The 22,445-nt window shown below is 41.5% G+C and overlaps 1 protein-coding gene across 1 annotated transcript in view; it reads right to left on the reverse strand.

Annotated features, from left to right (window-relative positions):
- LOC112137466 (sarcalumenin) overlaps nt 1–22,445 on the reverse strand; it is a 49,704-nt gene that overhangs the window by 22,247 nt on the left and 5,012 nt on the right. Inside the window, exon 2 of the mRNA XM_024259804.2 lies at nt 1,019–2,134. Coding sequence (XP_024115572.1) covers nt 1,019–2,134 — 1,116 coding nt within the window. The remainder of the gene's footprint in view (nt 1–1,018; nt 2,135–22,445) is intronic.

A 22,445-nucleotide genomic window follows, 5' to 3' on the forward strand; every position in this document is an offset into this window, starting at 1 on the left:
AAGCCGGCTCCTGATTGGTCGTTTAAAGCCGGCTCCTGAATGGTCGGTTTAAAGCTGGCTCCTGATTGGTCGGTTTAAAGCTTGGCCCTGATTGGCCGGTTTAAAGCTGGCTCCTGATTGGTCGGTTTAAAGCTCGGCCCTGATTGGCCGGTTTAAAGCTGGCTCCCGATTGGTCAGTTTAAAACTGGCTCCTGAGTGGTCGGTTTAAAGCCGGCTCCTGATTGGTCGGTTTAAAGCTGGCTCCTGATTGGCTGGTTAAGAGCTGGCTCCTGATTGGCCAGTTTAAAGCTGGCTCCTGATTGGTCGGTTCAAAGCCGGCTCCTGATTGGCCGGTTTAAAGCCGGCTCCTGATTGGTCGGTTTAAAGCTGGCTCCAGATTTGCCGGTTTTGAGCTTGCTTCTGATTGGTCGGAGGCGTTTCCGGTGACGCTTAAACAAAAAATCTTTAACATAATGTAACTTTCCAACTGTTAACACGATCATTCCAGTAGATTGTGACTACTGGAATTATTGTATTAATGAATAAAAAGTTACAGTAAATCAAAGAACTTAAACACTTACATTCATGTTACATGAAGCAACCTATCAGTTTTAGAAAATGTGAAATTATTTAAGAATTTTCTTTGTTTTACTCATTTGGAAGTGCAAAAATATCATCAAAGCAGAGGCTTGTTTTTATTGGTTAGATTATGGTCTAAATGCATGTGCGCAACCACCTAAATGGAAGTTTTTCAGCAAGTATATAAAAAGCTGACCATCCTGCACACCTGTCCTAACCCATGTTGCTACATTCATAACAGTGTAAACAATTTATAAAAAAAAATCAGTTATAATCTCGAAGATTCTGCTGATGCCTCCCCCCTACGCAGTGGCAGATGTATTTGTGATTGTAGTTTTAAAACAGCTATATGTACAGAACTGGGATCTTGATGCTTCTTATTTCATACCAATACAATCTTCTTTGAGAAATATTGTAGCTTGTAAAACATAATATTTCATGTATCGACAGCTTGTTGTACCTTTGATTGGAGACTGTGCCGGCCTTTCTGTAGTTGCCGCTTGCTTGCTCTGTACATCAGGTTCCGGCTGAAGAATCTCCTCTGGTTCTATATTTACATCTATGTCAGCTTCTGCTGCTTCTGGTTCCTGCTCCGGATTGAAGTTTAATTCTTCTGCTGTTTCCTTATCTGGTCCCATACCTGTTTGCTCTTGTGGCTCTCCATTTTCTAACTCCTCAACTACCTCTTCATCTTGATCCGATTCCTGTTCTTCTTCTTCAGCTTTTTGACTCTCGTGTTCTTCATCGACCTGTAACAGTTCCTGGATTTCTTTTGACTCGCCTGTCTCAGGTTGATTCACCTCCTCCTCAGCCTCTGCTAAGACCTCCTCCTCTTCAGCCTCTGTTAGGGTCTCCTCCTCCTCCTCTGCAGCCTCTGTTAAGGTCACCTCCTCCTCTACAGCCTCTATTAATGTCTTCCCCTCCTCTTCAATCTGTGTTAAAGTCTCCTCCTCTACAGCCTCTGTTAAGGTCACCTCCTCCTCTACAGCCTCTATTAATGTCTTCTCCTCCTCTTCAGTCTGTGTTAAAGTCTCCTCCTCCTCAGCCTCTGTTAAGTTCTCCTCCTCAGCCCCTGTTAAGGTCTTCTCCTCCTCTTCAGTCTCTTTTAAAGTCTCCTCCTCTTCAGCCTCTTTTAAGGTCTCCTCGTCTTCAGCCTCTATTAAGGTCTCCTCCTCCTCTTTATTTTTGGTTAGTTCGGCTGCTTCAAACACTTGATTCTTCATATTGTTATCCCCCAACGACTCCTCCACAGACTCCTGCTCCTCTGATGTCACCTCTCCACTCTTCTCTATCACCTCCTCTCCTTCAGTTGTAGTCACTTCAGTAGAACGGTCATGTTCAGGTGCAGGCTCTCTGTCCCCTTCATTCTCCCCAAAGGGGACAGCAGACTCTTCTGCAGAAGCTACAGTGGGTTTGCAGGGCTGACACATCGGTCTCTCCGGTGCCGGGGTATCGTTAGACGAAGTCTGGCCGGCTGGCTTCTCCTCTGCATCACAGTTGCAGGAGAAGTGGTCTCCTTCTGGCTGCTGGAGATGCAGATGATGCACCATAACCTCCTCATCGTGGACGGAGGACTCTGCCACAAGAGAAAAAACATCCCACCTTAACACAAAGCTTTGAAATATATACAGTAACATTTTCCATCATTAAAAGCATAATAAAAGAGGAAATAAAGTAAAAAAAAAAAGGAATTATCCAGCTGCCAAAGCTAGTACCCTCATTTTTATTTTTTTGTTATTCCTTTAACACATTAACACGGGAGCTCCAGTGTTTATGTTATTTTACGTACTATAACTTTTCAACCATTAACACGATAATTCCAGTAGACGAGCCGCTTTCTCCTTAAGAATCTACAGGAATCATTGTGTTAACTGTTGAAAAGTTACAGTATGTTAAAGATTTTGTGTTTAAGCGTCATCGCCAACTTCTCAGGTGTTAAAGGGTTAATAATCCGCTTTAGAATTTGGTTGTTTTGTTTTCTAAAATATACATTCCTTTAGTTTACCAGTCTTTGAAACTTGCTACTTTATTTTCAGATTTCTAATAACTAGTGTGCATTTCTTTAGTTGCTAAATTCAATAAAATGTGTTGGTTTGTTGTTGTGTTTCTTGCTATACAATGTTGTGTTCTGCTCTCTTTTAAGCTTGATTTTTATGCTTTTATTTTGATAGAGACAAGTCAAAGGAACAAATAGACAAAATAACTTTCGAAGCACAAAGAACAAATCCAATTGTCTAAATACAAAAATGTTTTCCCTGATCTGGTTTAATCATTAACAATATATCACACAAATTCTATACAGAGCTAGCGGGAAACATTACCATAAAATATCCAGAAACTGTTAGTTTTTTTGAATAGAAACAGAAATACCACAGAAACACCACAACTTTTCCCCTTTTTAACTTCTCACAACTCCTGTACTATTTGTGTGCTATTTTTGTACCCAGCTTTGCAAAACACTGAGCCAAACCTTTGTTCATAAAAAGGACTGTATTGGTTGTTAGAATTTCCCCTCCTTGAACCGCCACCTTAACGTGGTGGAGGGGTTTGAGTGCTTGAGTGATCTCAGGAGCTAAGCTGTTGGGGGCTTTTGCCCCTGGTAGGGTCTCCCATGGCAGACAGGTCCTGAGTGACGAGCCAGACAAAGAGCGGTTCAAAACCCCCTTTATGAGTAACAACACCAGAGATACCGTTACGTCGCCCGGATTGGCGTCACCGGGGTCCCACCCTGGAGCCAGGCCTGGGGTTGGGGCTCGGAGGCGAGCGCCTGGTGGCCGGGGCTCCTCCCATGGGCCCCGGTGGGGTCCAACCCGAAGAAGCGACGTGGGATCACTCCCCAGTGGGCCCACCACCTGCAGGGGAGCTCTGAAGGGCCGGTGCATTGTGGTTTGGGTGGCAGTCGAAGGCGAGTGCCTCGGCGGCCCAAACCCCGGTCATGGAATCTGACTTTTGGGACATGGAATGTCAACTCTCTGGGAGGGAAGGAGCCTGAGCTGGTGCGAGAGGTTGAGAGATACCGACTAGATATAGTTGGGCTCACCTGGACGCACAACCTGGGCTCTGAAACTCAGTCCCTCGAGAGAGGCTGGACTCTCTACCACTCTGGAGTTGCCCATGGTGAGAGGCGACGGGCTGGGGTGGGCTTACTTGTGAGCCCCCAGCTCAGCCGCCAGGTGTTGGAGTTCGTACCGGTGGACGAGAGGGTCGTGTCCCTTCGCCTTCGGGTGGGGGACAGGTCTCTGACTGTAGTTTCGGCTTACGGGCCAAACAGCAGTTCGGAGTACCCGGCCTTCCTGGTGTCTCTTGAAGGGGTACTGGAAAGTGCCCCAACAGGGGACTCCGTTGTCCTCCTGGGGGACTTCAATGCCCACGTGGGTAATGACAGTGGCACCTGGAGGGGCGTGATTGGTAGGAATGGCTTCCCTGACCTGAACCCGAGCGGTGTTTTGTTGTTGGACTTCTGTGCACGTCATAGTTTGTCCATAACGAACACCATGTTCGAACACAAAGGTGTCCATCAGTACACCTGGCATCAGGACACCCTAGGTAGGAGATCGATGATCGACTTTGTAGTCGTTTCAGGCGATCTCCGGCCGTGTGTTCTGGACACTCGGGTAAAGAGAGGGGCAGAGCTGTCCACTGATCACTACCTGGTGGTGAGTTGGATTCGCTGGCAGGGGAGGAGGCCTGAAAGACTCGGCAGACCTAAACGTACTGTGAGGGTCTGCTGGGAACGTCTGGCTGAGCCCTCCGTCAGGGAGGTCTTTAACTCCCACATCCGGGAAAACTTCAAGCAGGTACCGAGGGAGGTTGGTGACATAGAGTCCGAGTGGACCATGTTCTCCACCTCTATTGTCTCCGCTGCTTTCCGGAGCTGCGGTCGCAAGGTCTCTGGTGCCTGTCGTGGCGGCAACCCCCGAACCCGGTGGTGGACACCGCAAGTAAGGGATGCCGTCAAGCTGAAGAAGGAGTCCTATCAGGCCTGGCTGGCTTGTGGGACTCCAGAGGCAGCTGACAGGTACCGGCAGTTTAAGCGAGCTGCGGCCCGGGCTGTGTTGGAGGCAAAAACTCGGTCCTGGGAGGAGTTTGGTGAGGCCATGGAGAAGGACTATCGGTTGGCCTCAAAGAGATTCTGGCAAACCATCCGGCGCCTCAGGAGGGGAAAGCAGTTTTCTGCAGGCACCGTTTTCGGTGCAGGTGGGGATCTGCTGACCTCAACTGGGGACATTGTCGGGCGGTGGAAGGAATACTTTGAGGATCTCCTCAACCCTGCTGACACGCCTTCCGTTGAGGAAGCAGAGGCTGAGGACACTGGGGTGGAACTGTCCATCACCCAAGCTGAGGTCACCGAGGTAGTAAAAGAGCTCCTCGGTGGCAAGGCTCCAGGGGTGGATGAGGTTCGCCCTGAGTACCTCAAGTCTCTGGATGCTGTGGGAGTGTCTTGGCTGACACGTCTCTGCAGCATTGCGTGGCAAACAGGAACCGTACCACTGGACTGGCAGACTGGGGTGGTGGTTCCCCTTTTCAAGAAGGGGGACCGGAGGGTGTGTTCCAACTACCGGGGAATCACACTCCTCAGCCTCCCTGGGAAAGTCTATGCCAGGGTACTGGAGAGGAGAGTCCGTCCGATAGTCGAACCTCAGATTCAAGAACAACAGTGCGGTTTCCGTCCTGGTCGTGGAACAGTGGACCAGCTCTACACCCTCTCCAGGGTGCTGGAGGGTTCGTGGGAGTTCGCTCATCCAGTCCATATGTGTTTTGTGGATTTGGAGAAGGCGTTCGACCGCGTTCCCCGTGGTGTCCTGTGGAGGGTGCTCTGGGAGTATGGGGTCCGGGGAGCCTTACTCAGGGCTGTCCGGTCTCTGTACGACCGGAGCAGGAGCTTGGTTCGCATGGCCGGCAGTAAGTCAGACCTGTTTCCGGTGCATGTTGGACTCCGGCAGGGCTGCCCTTTATCACCGGTTCTGTTCATAGTCTTTATGGACAGAATTTCTAGGCGCAGCCAGGGGCCGGAGGGGGTCTGGTTTGGGGACCACAGGATTTCATCTCTGCTTTTTGCAGATGATGTTGTTCTGTTGGCTCCATCAAACCGGGACCTCCAGCATGTATTGGAGCGGTTTGCAGCCGAGTGTGAAGCGGCTGGGATGAGGGTCAGCACCGCTAAGTCTGAGGCCATGGTTCTCGACCGGAGAAAGGTAGTTTGTCCTCTCTCGGTGGGTGGAGTGCTCCTGCCTCAGGTGGAGGAGTTTAAATATCTTGGGGTCTTGTTCACGAGTGAGGGAAGATCGGACCGTGAGATCGACAGGCGGATTGGAGCGGCGTCCGCTATTATGCGGTCGCTGTACCGGTCCGTTGTGGTGAAAAGAGAGCTGAGCCAGAAGGCAAAGCTCTCAATTTATCGGTCGATCTTTGTTCCTGTACTCACCTATGGTCATGAGCTCTGGGTCGTGACCGAAAGAACGAGATCCCGACTACAAGCGGCTGAAATGAGTTTTCTCCGCAGGGTGGCTGGGCGCTCCCTTAGAGATAGGGTGAGAAGCTCAGTCACCCGGAGAGAGCTCGGAGTAGAGCCGCTTCTCCTCCGCATCGAGAGGAGCCAGTTGAGGTGGTTCGGGCATCTGATCCGGATGCCTCCTGGACGCCTCCCTGGTGAGGTGTTCCGGGCATGTCCCACTGGGCGGAGGCCCCGGGGAAGACCCAGGACACGCTGGAGAGACTATGTTTCTCGGCTTGCCTGGGAACACCTCGGGGTCCCCCCAGAGGAGCTGGAGGAAGTGGCCGGGGAGAGGGAAGTCTGGGCATCTTTGCTTAGACTGCTGCGCCCGTGACCCGGTCCCGGATGAAGCGGAGGAAGATGGATGGATGGAATTTCATTCACACATATAGAAGAGTGGGTAAGATGAATCAGTGAGTTAGTTGACCCACCTCTTGTATCTAGGCAACCTTTCATATGTTGGGTCATCTGATCATGTGTATTTAGACTGGACACATTTGGTTTATTTAAAGTGAACAAGAGTTTGTTTCCCCCAATAATCCAGAACAAATTTTCCCTCTGAATATACCCAAGCCTACCCTGGTCGGAACCAGGAGCTGCTCTCTGACCCATCTTTGAAGGTGGCTTCATTGGTGGCGGTGGACCCAAAATGCAGCAGACTAGGCAAGGTGGCAAAAAATTAAACCATGTAATAAATTAAACAAAAACGTGACAAAACCATGGGAGACCAAACCAGTGATGTAGCAGACCAGATGAGCTGACACAGAGGAACTGAAAACCTGACATTTAAATACCCTGAGGTTTTAACTAAATGAAGACAGCTGTGGATGATTTAACCTGAACATGGTGAGACTGGCAGGGAAAACCTAACATGACAAAACCTAAGCATAGAATCATGACAGTACCCCTCCCCAAAAGGGCAAATCCCAGATGCTCAAACACCTGAGAGATGGGAACCCTTACAAGCAAAACAAAAGCCCAGAAAACAGCGCTCCTGCATCCAGACATATGGGAGAGGTATCAGAACCCCTCCTCAGGAACAGACGTGAAGAGACGCGGTCCCGACGACTCTCAGGGACAGGAAACATGAAGGGGAGGAGCCCCGGCAACTCTCCTCCAGAACAGTAAATGCAGCCAAGGGGGATGAGCGGCAACCCTCCTCAGGAACCGGCACATGAAGACAAGTGGGCCCCGCGAACCTCAATAGGAACATGAAGCTTGAAGAATACCCTGACACTCCTCCTTAGGAACGAATTAGGTGGACATGGCTTGACATGACTTGATATGGCTGCAGGAAAACCTGGGGTGGCGTGACATGGAATGGCATTGACTGCAGTGGAAGAAAACCCTGCCACTGCTGAATAGATTCTCCTGCTGGGTCCAAGGTGGTCAGGTCATCTGTTCTGTTCAGTTCAGTCACCATTTTTGTTACTCCATGGTTTTGTCATGTTTTGGTAAATGTATTAAATGGTATACGTTCCTGTCACCAAGCCTAGTCTCCTGCATTTGGGTCTCCACCACGACTTCCTGACAGATGTTCTCAGTTTGTTTCCATTTGGACTGAGCTCCGGTTCGTTCTGATTGTCTTCAGTGTGAGTAGCTTCTTTGGTCTTCTTTGCTCGGAACAGAACAACTAGACCAAAATGGTCACCATTACGGGGCATTATGCAGGCTCATTAAAACAACACTGAATGTGGTACATATTGATTCTCACACTGTCTTCTTTGCAATCTACATGTCATAAACACTTATCAGCGTACCCTTTTTAGCTATTGTCTCCTCAGTAACCGTGTTGAAGAATGCCTCCACCGTACCAAAGTAGCAGTAGATAGTGTTAAACCTGACGTTGATACCGGCGTTCAAAGTTGGTCAACAAATTAAAAAGTTTTAATTAGTGAACTATCCAGAAGCTTAAGACTTCCATTATTCTTTTGCTGTTTTTTAATTCCGACCAGTGACTGAAGAGATCTATAGTCACATGGCTTTGGTTTGGAACAGAAATGTCTTGTTGATTGCAGTCTGAATGAAGACCAAACCCAAGGTTCGGGACTTGATCCAGACCACATTAAGCGGACTCGGTCCAGACTAACACTTTTCCATTCCGAGAACACCCTGAATTGGCACTAATCTATTCTGTCTGTCTGCGATGCTGAGAAGCTTCACAGCCAGACAGAAGCATGTTCTGCCTGCAGCACTCGATGAAGGCTTAACACTGACTGACCTGAGGAAAGTGGAACCAGAGGTGCACTTTTTTTTTGGATAAGTCGTGATTTTGGTCAGCTTTGTCAGAGAATCCTTCTGATCATTTAATTTGATAGGAAACCACCCAAACTAAGAGGATATGTTTTTATTTTATTTCTATCATTTTCTCTGACCTCTAAGACATCAAAGGTAAAACATGGATCATCTTACCCCACTCTCCCCTACTTCTTTCAAGTTCAAAGCTAAATATAGTTCAACCTTTACAAACTGAGTAAACTGACACATCTCCAATCAAGCAGCAGCTACATTATAGTCAGTGAGAGATCTAATCAGTCACATCAGTATACAGGGACATCCTGTACTTCACATCAGTGTACAGAGAGTACGAGGTTGTGACTTTTTCACAGGAGGAACACGCGTGCATGACAAATACTGAGATGAATGTCCACAGTTCGAGTTACTTGGCGGCTTTAGTGCGAAGAGATGAGGACAAAAAAACATTGGGCAGCTTCAAGTGGGATGTTTAGTATTCCATCATCAAACGTAAAATCTCTCTGGTATTTCACAGTTTCACAAAAACTAGTTGAACTATTTCTTCCCATAGAGAAGTTAGTTTTTGGAAAACTGAAAAGTGTCCCTGCAAGCCAAACGCAACAGTTTCAGAGTCATCTTAATTTTGGATGTAGAAATTCCTGTTCATCTTCTGTTTCAAGTGATCCACATGTAAAGCTGAACCTCTCCTGTCCATCAACATTATTAGCTGGCATTCCTGACATTGTTAGCTATTTCCACCTTCTTTTCCTAGTCAAGATATAAATTACAACAATTTTTACTGAAAGTCATAACAAAATCCATTCCTGAACATGCCTTTGCTACAGAAATCAATATCCAGAAATAAACTGAACCTTTATATCAGGGGTGTCAAACTCAATCGCATAAGGGGTCAAAATCCAAAACACACCTTAGGTCACGGGCCGAACAGGATAAACATGTATTGGACACTCTAAAACTAAATTTTTAAAACTTTAAAACCGTAACTTGAATGAATGAATGAATGAATGAAATGGTTTAATGTTATGTAATTGATGTAATTAAATTTCAAACATCCACAGACAAGTCATTTATATTAATCAGAACCAGAAATATAAATATATTTAGACGATTATCATCAGGAAAAAATCATCTGCATTAATCAATACCAAAAATTCAAGTAAAATTGAGGCCATCACCACCAGAAAGAAGAAGAAACACCAACACAAATCTGCACCAAAAACCCAAAACATACCCAGATGATTAATAATCATTTGAATATATTCCAGACCCCCGACACCGATCAATACAGAAGATCCTCCCAACAATGATGATCCAAGCATACCCCAGACTCGATCAATGCAAATGACCTTTCCCGATGATAATTATTAGTTATCATCAGAAAGAAAAATCATCTACATTATTCAATGCAAAAAAATACAAAATATCTTCACTAAAAAAGACAATTTGTGTGGATTGTTTTTATTAAAGAAGATCAGTCATAAATCAGACTTTAGGAGAAAGAAAGTAAAAGAAAAAATATCAAAAATATGTGTAGAATCAATAATACATCACAGTTTAGAAAACCAAGTCTATTGACAGGTTTAAGGCCACGTAATCCTTCTTAACGTCGTTATGACTGCAGACTGCTCTTCAGCTGATATCATATCAAGCAAGTTGTGTTCAAGTTTTCTGAAGTCAGCTGAAATCAGGTCAAAGCTCACCTTCAGAAGGGGTAGATTCCCAAATCACATTTGACACTTGTTTGCTTCAATTAAAGGCTCAGACGTCTGTAATCCCACACTTCTTGAAGTCTTTCATGCTTTAGATCTCCAGTATTTTAGTCAGGTCCAGTGGACCGAGTTGTTCGACAAAGATCCTGGAGTTCTGCACCCAAGTGCTTTGGATCCTTCGTCTCTTCCGTAGGAGTCTCGCGTGTTTCCCTAGATCGGCATGATATTTCGACAGGTGATCGTTTACATAGACAGCCGAACCCTTCAGGTGTTTTCTTTGTTGCATCAGAGCTATCTTGTGCTTTCGATTCACAAACCTGATCAGGATCGCTGGTTTATCCTAATTATGTCTCAGAGGAAGCGGATGACAGACCTCAATAGTATCTATATCCAAAGAAATCCCTTTAGACGTGAGAAATAATCCAACTTGGCTTTCTACGGTCGAGTTTGTATCTCCAACAGCTCCGTTAGGATCCGTGCTAACGTTAGTTGCTCCAGGCAGAGCCCTGTGTTTGAGTTGAAGTCCCATGAGAATGATGTTGTTCATTCTTACTTGTTGATCCACGCCGTTCATTCTTCTCTCCAGGAGATCTTTCCGATTATCTCGCTGTTCATTACGAGCCTTTTCCTGTCGAAATCTTCCATGAGTTGTAGCATTGGTAATAGCTACGCCTCAAGCTCCATCAGGTTTGATATGTTAGAGTTCATAAGAAGCTATAGAGTTAGCTTTGCCTGGATGTTGGCTAGCGCAACTTTAAGCCCCGTCAGGTCGACTTCTAGATTTTTCTTTGGTGCCATGTTCAATTCCGTGTTGCAGAATTGCTACTGTTTTGCAGTAGCTTTGTGATTAAAGTAGTAGTAGTAGTAGTATTTCTATTTCATTTTCAAAGCACACAAAAGGAGTTTTACAATAATCTTGGTTTTTGGAAAATGAAAATGAAAAGGGACAGAAAGAAGAAAAACTTATTGTCTCTGCCCCATTTAACCAAGTCGGTAAATAATTTCAGTCAACAACAAATTTAAGCAACAGAATAGACAAGTAGTAAAAGAAACAAGGAAACAAACACCAAAAATAGTAGGGAAAAAAATAATAATATTAATAAATCAGAAGAAAAAAAATATATATACAATAACCAAATAAAGTAAATACCTCATAAACCCTTTTCTTTTTTTCTTTTTTTTCCCCTTTCCTTCCCCCCTTCCCTCCTTCCCTTCTTTTTCCTTCCTTTCCCATTATGCCTGTTTTTAATGACTGTTTGATTCATATGATGTGAACATTTGTTTTTTCACAGTTTTTTAAAATGTAATAATTGAATGAGATTCCTTTATAGATTTTTCTAGAGTATTCCATAATCTAATACCCTGCACTGAAACACTTTTTTCCTTCATTTTGGCTCTAAATTTATTGGTTTTAAAAATTTCATGCCCTTTTAGGTTATAATTGCTCTTTCTTTTTCAAACTTCTTTTGTATGTTATGTGGTAAACTTCTGTGATGTGCTCTGTACATAAGTTTTAATATGGAATGATTTACTAAATCTTTAAATTTTAATAGTTTTAGTTTTATAAACAGAGGTGTAGATGGATCCAGATACTTACTCCCAGTAATGATTCTTATTGCTCGTTTTTGTAACACAAATATTGAATTTATTGATTTCTTGTTAGCATTTCCCCAAATTTCTATGCAGTATGTCAGGTATGGCACAATCAGTGAATTATATATGAGGTATAATGATTTTTCGTCTAGTGACCATTTAACCTTATATAACAGTGCTATTATTTTTGCTATTTTAGTTGTTATGTAGTTGAAATGAGATTTCCAGCTTGTTTTATCGTCTATGATCACCCCTACAAACTTGGTTTCTTTCACTTGTTTAATTTGAGAACCTGCAATTTCCAGTGAGATGTTAGTATTTATCTTATGGTTGCTAAATATCATCAGATTTGTTTTTTCACAATTTATTGATAGTTTATTTGTATCTAACCATTTTTTAATTGTTTCCAACTCCCTTTGTTTTATGTCGTCACCCACATAGTAAAACGTAGTGTCATCAGCAAATAAAATACACTTTAAGAATTTGGATGCACTGGTGATGTCAATTATATAGATGTTCAAGAGTTTGGGGCCCAAGACTGAACCTTGGGGTACCCCGCATGTTATTGAACTTAATGTGGATTTCGTGTCATTTGTTTGTACAAATTGTTTTCTGTTTGATAGGTAGCTGGTGATCCATTGCAGGGTGACTCCTCTGATGCCATATTTATTCATTTTTTCCAGTAATAGTTTGTGGTTTCTGGTGTCAAATGCTTTTTTAAGGTCAATGAAAATGCTAATGAGGTGCTTTTTTTGGTCAATGGCTGTGGATATTTCTTCTGTTAACTCCATTAGTGCCAGTGTTGTGGAGTGATTTGTTCTGAACCCGTACTGACTGGTGTTTAATGTACCCTCTTTGGCAAGGAATTTATCTAGTCTGGCAACAAATAGTTTTTCCAATATTTTAGAGAATTGTGGTAGCAGGGATATTGGTCTGTAATTGGATAGTATGTGCTTATTTCCACTTTTATGAATGGGTATTATTTTTGCAGTTTTCATCCGGTCAGGAAACATTCCAGATGAAAATGATAAATTGCATATGTAGGTGAAAGGTTGCACAACATGTTCAATTAGGTTTTTTATCAATGTCATATCTAAGTTATCACAATCGGTAGATCTTTTGTTCACGGATTTCTTCACTAAGTCCACTACTTCCTCTTTAGTGACAGCGTTTAAAAACATGCTATTTACTTTATGATTCTTTTTTTTCCTGCTTCCTCATTAGTTATGAAATTTTTAGTCAAATTTGGTCCAACACTAACAAAGAAATCATTAAATCCATCTGCTATATCCTTTGTGTCCTTTAATTCAATCCCATCTTTTTCCAAATAGCTTGGCAATAATCTGTGTGTTTGATCCTTTCCCAACACTCTGTTTATGATTCCCCATGTTGCCTTAGTGTTACTTCTATTTTGCTCCAGCAATGTATTGTAGTACTCTTTTTTTGTCTTCTGATTATTGAAACCAGTTTATTTTTGTATACTTTATACCTATTTTCAGCTTCTGTGGTTATTTTTCTTTTTGCAGGCATTTTGTAATCCTTTTGTCATCCATGGTTTACTTAAAACCTTTTTAGCCTTTAGTTTATTTAGTGTACAATTCTTTTCATATAAGCCATTAATTATATCCATGAAGGAATTGTAGGCATTATTTACATTGTTTACATAGACATCTTTCCAACTTTGTTGTTGCAAATCCCTTTTTAATGCTTCCAATGCCTTTTGTGATCTGTCTCTTCTTACTGATTCTGGTTTGATTTGTGGCTTTATGTAATATTGTTCACAGACTGTTAATACTGGTAGGTGATCGCTGACATCTGTCATGAGAATGCCACTTTTTCCCAGGTCTTTTGAAACATTTGTAAATATATTATCTATAATTGTTTCACTCTGTGTTGTGATTCTAGTTGGTTTGTTTATCAAAGGGCATAATCCCAGGCTATACATCGAGTTTACAAAGTCATTGCTTATCCTTGATACGCTCAAGTTACCCAGGTCAATATTAAAGTCTCCACATACATAGACGGACTTATTCCATACTCCACAGAACAAGTTAGTCATCTCATCAGTAAACGTTCCAACACAGGTGCCAGGTGCTCGGTAAACACAGCTAACAATGACATTTTTAGTTTTTTCAAAAATGATTTCCACTGTAATGATTTCCATCATATCATTACAACCAAGTGTCATTTTGTCGATAAGTTTACATTTTAAATTGTTTTTGACATACAATGCTACCCCACCACCTTTTTTTTTCTTTCTGTTTAAACAATTCAAGTCATATCCCTCTATACGAACAACATCCGTGTCCTCTTCTTTCAGCCATGTTTCAGATACTGCAATTATATTAATTTTTTTGTCATTTAGTGTTAGAAATTCCTGAATTTTGTCATAATTACATTTCAGACTTCTTATATTAAAATGGATGATCGATAGAGATCCTTTGGCAATACATTCCTTTAACTCTAGATCGCTGTAATATTTACATTCATTTTCTAGATGAAGAGGCAGATTTTGATCCAATTCCTTTCCGAGATCATATATTTTGTCTGGTTCACTTTGTGTATGTGTTTTTGTAACCATAAGTAGGTGTTATAATTTTTTGTTTTTATTCGTAAACAACTGAGTTCTGTAGTTTACAAACATGGAATGTATTGGGTTCCCTTTTAATTTATTCTTTGTCATAGTGATTCGCTTCCTTCATTTGCTAAGATTTTCCAAATCTTTTAATTCTTTGATCATTTTGGCTTGTGATCCTTCTTTTTCTTTGATCCACACGTTCCCATTCCTGGTCCAGGTGGATACAATTTTCTTCTGTTTCTTTAATATTCTTGCCTCTCTGGCAATAGTGCCATTCTTTTTGGTTAGGTGCTCGTTTATATACACATTGGACCCCTTCAGATTTTTTGCTTGTTGTAGTACACTATTTCTCACTTTTCTGCTGGTAAATCTCATGATGATAGTTGGTTTTGCTTTATCAAATTTCTTCGGCAACGTGTGGCAAATAGAAATTGCGTCATTGTGTATATTTATATTTTTGCTGCGTAGGAAACTGACAACTTGCTGTTCTAGTGACTCTTGTTCCTTAGGAGAATCTTCTGTTGAATCAGAATTAGCTACTGATGCATAGGTTTTGTGACAGGTATCTAAGCCAGATATCACTAGGTCTTCCCTTCGATTGTACTGCTTAAGTTCGTCCACCCTTTGCTCTAGAGTAGCTATGTTTTTATCTTAAAGTCGCTTGTAAAAAGACGAAGAGTTGAGGAGAGTAGAGAATTTGGCCACTGAAGATCACTAAAGCTGAAAGACAGCTAAAATAATAGCTCAAGGCCAAATGAACCAAAAAACAGCTAAAAAAAACTAGGTTAGCCAAAACAACTAGCATTTAGCTGAAAAATATAGCTAAACTTCAAATTTAGCCGAAAAACCTGAAAAAACCTAAATTACCCAAAACAGCTAGCATGTGACAAAATTATTAGCTGAACTCCAAAATAGCCTAAAATCTGAAAAAGGCATAAATTAGCCAAAACAGCTAGCATGTAGCTGAAGTATTAGTTAAGCTCCAAAACAGCCTCAAAAACTAAACAGAACAAAGATTAAATTAGCCAAAATAGCTAGCATGTTGCTGAAATACTAGCTCCAAAATAGCCCCAAAAAATGAAAAAGGAACAAATTTGCCAAAATAGCTACCATGTAAATATTAGTCTTAACTCCAAAACAGCCTAAAAATTTTTAGAAACTCTAAATTAGCCAAAACAGCTAGCATGTAGCAAAATATTAGCTAAACTCCAAAATAGCCTAAAAAATCTTAGTAAATGCCTAAATAGTCCAAAAAGCTAACAGAATGACAATTTTTAAAACTTTAACTTTTAACATAATTATGAATAATAAAAAGGCAGGAATATTATTCAAGAATAAATCAACTTAAACCTTAAATAAATTTTAATATTTTACTCTCCATAAAAATATATTTTGTCAAAATTATACAAAATAGAAATAAACCCAAGATAACACTGGGTCATTAATAAGGATAAAATAAAATGATCTGGAGGGCCGGATAGAATTACCCGGCGGGAGCCTCTAAAAATTGAGAATGAATGAAGAAATCTGAATAAACTTTACAGAATCATATATGTCTCCGTTGGTATTTTCAGCTCAACGTTTTATATCGAGAACAGGAGACAGCAGAGAGGCTGGCTCTAAGGGTGCCTGCTGGGTCCATTCTGGGCTCGGTGCTGTCCAAGTTTTCCTGAAGCCTGTCCTCTGCAGACTTAGTAGATGTCAGGAATGACATGAATTAAGAGACGGACGGAGATGAAAGAAGAGTAACTCTGTCTGCAGGTCTGATCTGCTGTGTAGGAGGTCTGAGCGCAGTTCAGAGGACAAGGATCACCAGGAGCAGATAAAACTGTCATGAGTCAATCAATCGAGAAACTCATGAGTGACATTTTCTTTTAAATGCTTTACCAAATAGGTTCTACGTGCTCTAAAATCCAGAGAAATGTTTCATTTAAAAGTTGTAAAACAGAAGCCAACTTTCTGTCATCTTGTCTCTAAACTTGAAATCCAAAACTTTTTGTATTCACACAATAAATTAGATTAAGTGAATTTAAATCACAAAAAAGAAAAAACAAACAGTAATAATTTAAATTAAAATGGGTTTGGTCAAATGACACATTTGAAGAAATGCTACAACTGTCTTTGTGCACAACAAATGAACTGTTGGTGACATCAGTAACCTCATCAGTCATTTGCAGAATTTTTGGAGTTAACTTTAATTTGAACTTTTGGTAGCTTTGATACAACGTCATTCAAAATAAACCCATCCTCATTAAAATGTTCAAAAATAGGCCTGTTTTTTCCTTAAAAAAGCTAATGGATTAGTCAGACTAAAGATGTTTTATTACTGTTTTATTACGCACAGTATGTTTTATTAAGCTTTATAAAATTGGCTCAGCAGTTTCCAGATGTCTTTCAGACTGTTGGTTAGGCCGAGATGTTTCCCCGAATCCCAGTTTATAAAACTACAGTGACTGCAAACATGAAATGACCTGATTCCCCCCACCCAAAAAAGCCAAAATACCATCTGTGCACCACTTCACGAACTATCTTACTGTTAGATTTCAACGTCATTTTAATGTCTTGTAGTGTACTCAGGTATCTGTATGTAGCGTGCAAGGGGTCAAGTTCAATGAAGAATTTGACTTTGTCTCGTAAAGGGGCACCACCTTCCAAAAGGAAGGAAAAATTACTCAATGATGAAAGTTTATCAATTTTAGCTTTAAAATTGATTAAAGAGTAATCTTATAAATCAATCTCAACACTTTAGGAAGTAAATTCTCATCTGAAGGGACCGTATCACAAAGAAAGAACAAGATGGACAACGACTGCCTTTTTTCATATTTATTAAGAGATAAGCATGAAAATATATACAAAATAAACAAAGAAAATCCATATAGTGCGTGTGAATGTGTGTGTGTGTATGAATGTGTGTGAAAGTCGGTGGATGAGCAAAGTAATGCCTCAGAACGGTTTAAGAGAAAAATTGTAATCTAAAGAAAACAATTACGTTAAACTGTTCAAGACACTGGTCTGGATAAATCAAATTGGCTGTTATGACCACATCAAACCGCAACAGTTTTGCTGAGAGGGTCTCCTCACCACGGTGGCTCGAAGCTGGACTTGGACTGGACTTTCAGACAAAGCTCACCAGACAAAGGTGTTTCTCCTGAGGCCGATGAGATGGATGAAAGCAGCAGCAGCTTTGGTGCAGGGTGCAGGAGAACGGTCGAAGACTCTTCTGGAGCTTACGACCGCATGCGGCTGAAGTTCTGGTGGTCATCTGGGTTTGCACAGCCAAAAGAGTTGATGGTCGTCGAAGAAGCGTGCTGGATTTAAAGTTCACTGGAGTTTAGTCTCAAAGCAGATCGTTTGATCAGTTTCAAAAATTAGAAGCACAGGCGGTGATGAGCTTCAAAATAGTTAAAGAAAAATGCACGACAGTTACCAAAAAGATAAAGTAAATAAAAACGGTCTTGGCACAAACTTAGTTACGTGGGGTAAGTTGAAATAAAAAACAAGACCAAAAAAGATTGGAAGAAGTTTCCTCTTCTTCCTAGAGCTGTTCTCTGCTCAAAACCCCAACTCCAACTGCACTGCTCTGAAGTGAGAGTGTGCATGACCTTTTGACCTCAGAGGAGGCCTTGATTTCAGCCAATGGCTGCAGGCACACGTCTCCAGTGGATCTAACAGTTTCATGTTTCTATCAAAACTGTTTAAACTATTTAAGAAAAATAAAAGTTATTTCTCTTAAATGTTCTGAGCATTCACAGATGTGTGCGATCATCAGTGTATCTCATGGTAAAAGTGAAGTGATGTGAAAACAAAACAATCATGAAATACTTTTGTGATAAAACAAGTTTGCATAAAGTTTAAATCAGAATGAGTTTAGCTTAAACAAAGTTTAAAAATTAACATTCAAACTCTTAATGAATAAACATTCAACTATGAAGAGATTTCTCATAGAAAAAGATCAACTACATGTAATTCTAATGTTTCTTAATTGTCAAATAAAGAGGATTAAATCAAAGCATGAATTGTATTCCATATCATTAACTCTTAACATGCAGTTTATCAATACATGATTAAATGTTGTCTAAACTCATATTCAGATACAAATCACACATTCATGAACAACAAAGATTATAGTGGAAGTTTTGTCTGCTTCCTGTTGAAATCTGTGAATAAAGTTCAGTCATTTTCATGTTATTCACATTCAACACCACAAATAAAAGAACAGATGTTTAGAATCTTTATTTGTGAATAAAAGAATTGTAAATTCAAAGGTTCATCTCAGCTTGTTCTGAGCTGAGTTCCTGGGTCCTCCTTTGGTCCACGGGGTCATAAAGTCATAACCTTACATTCCAAAGAGGTCTGCCATCGATCCTTCAGTGAGTGGGACAGGAGGATTCTTTGAAGACCTTTTAGGATAAATCTCTGTTTCCGTAAATCCTTCATAGGAGTTGTCCAGCGTTTTCCTTATCAAGAAATAGGGCTTGGGAAGTAACAGACCTTTGGGGCTCAAGGCCTCATTTGGGCCTCTTAGCATCCAAGAGAGGCCAGATTCTCAAATGTCTTGATAACATCTCCACAGAGGTAATTTATGGCCTTGGGAGGTCTGAGTCTTGGAATGTATTCCTGATTATAGTGGACTTGCAGTTTTTCTTTCATTCTCATCCTTTGAGAAGTGAAAAGACGTCAGAAGGCATCGTAGCATGCTACATGTAGTTCCCATTGACTGCCTCTAAATGACCCCGTCCCCCTGACGTTCCAAACACCTGCTGAATACCTCCGGGTTCCAAGAAGCCAAAATCCTATAGACAGGTCCAAGCCAGGCAAAAAAGGCCCTTCTTTCCAGTCAAGGTTTCTCAATGGATTCATCGTCTTTGGGGCATACTTTTGAAAATAAGCTCCTGCCCAGCAAACATTTCAATGTGGACCCCATAGGGTGGGCCCCAGGTGGGTTTGTCCGCGGGTTCCATGGTGACCCCACCTGTGTCTGCCCACACTGGCTTGAGTGGACACTCAATAGGCTGGCTCGCTGGGCAGTGGAGCTTGCTAACTTGCTACGCTGTCCACCGTGCGGCTGGTTAGGGTAGGGACCACTGAATCCCCAACTAAGCCAGTGTGGGAAACACAGGTGGGGCCACCATGGAACCCAAGGACAAACTCACCTGGGACCCACCAACTCAGACCAAAGATAAACATATGGGGCCCTCATTGAAATGTTCGCTGGGTGGACCACCCTGATTTTTGCTTAAAATCCAAGATGGCGGCCATAAATCCAATATGGCTGCCCTCAACAATTCAGTGTACAGCAAACTTATTAACAGTATTTTGATCAGTTCTCGCATTCCTGACAATTCCTCTAAAAACCTGCTCTCTGAGCCCCCGCCCCTCCCAACACATGAAAACAAGCAAGTTCTCATGAGGTGATGTCACAAAGTGAGAACCGCCCCCTCCAGGAAGAGTCTGCTCTGACGTCATGCAATGGGCGGCACCCACAGGGAGTGAATGGCGGAGCCTCAGAGAATGAGTCGTTTTGCTTCCAGGTAGGAAAAATAACTCATATTTCATAAGTGATTTGTTCTTTTGAGTGCCACAGGTAAAATATGATCATATAAATGGATTTAGTGTACTCTGAAAGGCTTAGAATAGAATGATATAGTGCTTTTTCAGTGGTTCAGCAGTGAGTGAAATGCTTTATGTTGGACTTTTTGCTTCAAGGATGATTCAGAATGGATTTCATGGTATTGGCTTCTTTTCACACAGATTTAAAAGATCCATGGTATAAGTGTCGAGGGCGGGTGTACAAAGACACTATAAATGTCAAACTTCTTTATTGGAAAAAACTTTCAAGGCTGTGGCTGTGAGGGCGGTCAGCTGCTGGTTCGGAATGAGGGAGGTACTTCATCTCCATGGCTATGATGGTTTGTGCTTCGGCTTTTGTCATTATGTTGTGTCTAGTGTCGTGTTGTGGCTTTTGTTGTAGTGTTGTGGCTTTTGTTGTTGTGTTGTGGCTTTTGTTGTCGTGTTGCAGCTTTTGTCGTAGTGTTGTGGCTTTTGTTGTCATGTTGCAGCTTTTGTCGTAGTGTTGTGGCTTTTGTTGTTGTGTTGTGGCTTTTATTGTTGTGTTGTGGCTTTTGTCGTAGTGTTGTGGCTTTTGTTGTTGTGTTGGGGCTTTTGTTGTCGTGTTGCAGCTTTTGTCATAGTGTTGTGGCTTTTGTTGTTGTGTTGTGGCTTTTATTGTTGTGTTGTGGCTTTTGTCGTAGTGTTGGGGCTTTTGTTGTTGTGTTGGGGCTTTTGTCTTCGTTTTGTGTTTTTTTGTCGTGTTGCGGCTTTTTTTGTCGTGCTGTGGCTTTTGTTGTAGTGTTGTGGCTTTTGTCGTAGTGTTGTGGCTTTTGTTGTTGTGTTGGGGCTTTTGTCTTCGTTTTGTGTTTTTTTGTCGTGTTGCGGCTTTTTTTGTCGTGTTGTGGCTTTTGTCGTAGTGTTGTGGCTTTTGTCGTAGTGTTGTGGCTTTTGTTGTTGTGTTGGGGCTTTTGTCTTCGTTTTGTGTTTTTTTGTCGTGTTGTGGCTTTTGCCGTTGTGCTGTGTCTTTTGTCTTCATGCTTGGCTTTTGTTGTCATGTATGTTGTGGCTTTTGTCGCCGTGTTCGTGCTTTGGCTTTTGTCTTTTTTAAATGAAAAATACTACTTCTGCACAAAACATAGCTGCTTTCTAAATGTGTTCTTGAGGTTCTAAATGTCCCTGATGGCTGAAACGAGTTTTAGCATGTTAATAAATAAATCCACAGGTCATTGTTAAAGTTCTCTGGTTGCTTTTACTTCTTGGAGCTTTTTAAGGGGACATGTGGTCATTTCCCTGGTGCTCACCCTGCAGCTGCAGAAGCATTTGAGCAGAGCGGCGTGGCGGGACAGAGCAGAACAGGTGCCTGCTGCTGGACAGACAGAAATAGTCCCACAATGAGTCAGAGGGTGAAAAGAAAAGGGATAATTCCACTTCTATTTTCAGCAAGTGTGACCGTTTTCACCTCCCTGTGATCACCATAAACCTTTCCCGCTGTTCTGTGGAGCTGTTGCTCGCAACTACTGCAACAACACAACTGCTATGTATGACACAGATTGTTCTTCACTGAAACATTCATGCAGGGACTTTTTTCAACTTCTGTCTACTGAATGTAGTGATGATAAGAACAGTCTTTTTTCATTCTGACAAATCCAGTAGTTCTATTTACAGATAAAATGATTCAGAATAACTGATTTAACCCTTTAACACCTGAGGTGTTGCCAGTGACGCTTAAACACAAAATCTTTAACATACTGTAACTTTTCAGCTGTTAACACGATCAACGTAATTATGTTGATCAAGCTTCAGTGTTAAAGGGTTAACTAACTTTACTGTCTATCAAGCACATAACAAGTAAATAAAGAGCAAAAGCATCTAAAACTGGGCTAAAACTCCATTGAATGATCAGAAATTACATTATGAAATGATTTTACTAAACCACAGCATTGGTGTCATTCCTCCTAAAATTGTAACACATAGCATCACTCCAGGATTCTATTTTAGTGACTTTTTTAGTAAAGTTACATCTGAAGGTCAGAATGCACCCAAAGCACTTTACAGCTACAAGAGGGGCACACAGGATTAAATGATCATGACGATTAATTGTTTATTTTTTGGTACGGTAAAAGTTCAGGAAGTAAATTCAGAGTAATAACACACTTTCAGTTGGTTTAGTTCATAAGTATTGAAACAATGACCTATAGGGAATCTAATTTGTGAAAAAGAGACTAAAAAAAGAACTGAGGTCTATGTGCCAAAAAAATTAAGCCTTTATCACCTAATATAAATCAGTCAAAATTTGTATGCTTGTTAACATTCAGCAACAATATAACATACAAGTATGTGCTCTATATGTAAAACCAGGAAGAGACACAAGAATGACACAGAAGTGTCAATAAACCATTAGACTAAATATGGCTCAGTCAATCAAGTAGAGGAATTATAACAGAAAAAAGAGGAAATGAGTAGTTTGTCGCTGATTTATTTCTGTTAATTTCCATAATGCTTGTGATGGATGGTTGATGGATGGATGGATGGATGGATAGATGATGGATAGATGGATGGATGAATGATGGATGGATGATGGATGATGGATGGATGGATGGATGGATGGATGGATGGATGGATGAATGATGGATGGATGAATGATGGATGGATCGATGGATGATGGATGGATGGATGATGATGGATGGATGGATGATGGCTAGATGGA

The sequence above is a fragment of the Oryzias melastigma genome, linkage group LG1 (assembly GCF_002922805.2).
Source record: "Oryzias melastigma strain HK-1 linkage group LG1, ASM292280v2, whole genome shotgun sequence".
In the NCBI taxonomy this organism is placed as follows: Eukaryota; Metazoa; Chordata; class Actinopteri; order Beloniformes; family Adrianichthyidae; genus Oryzias; species Oryzias melastigma.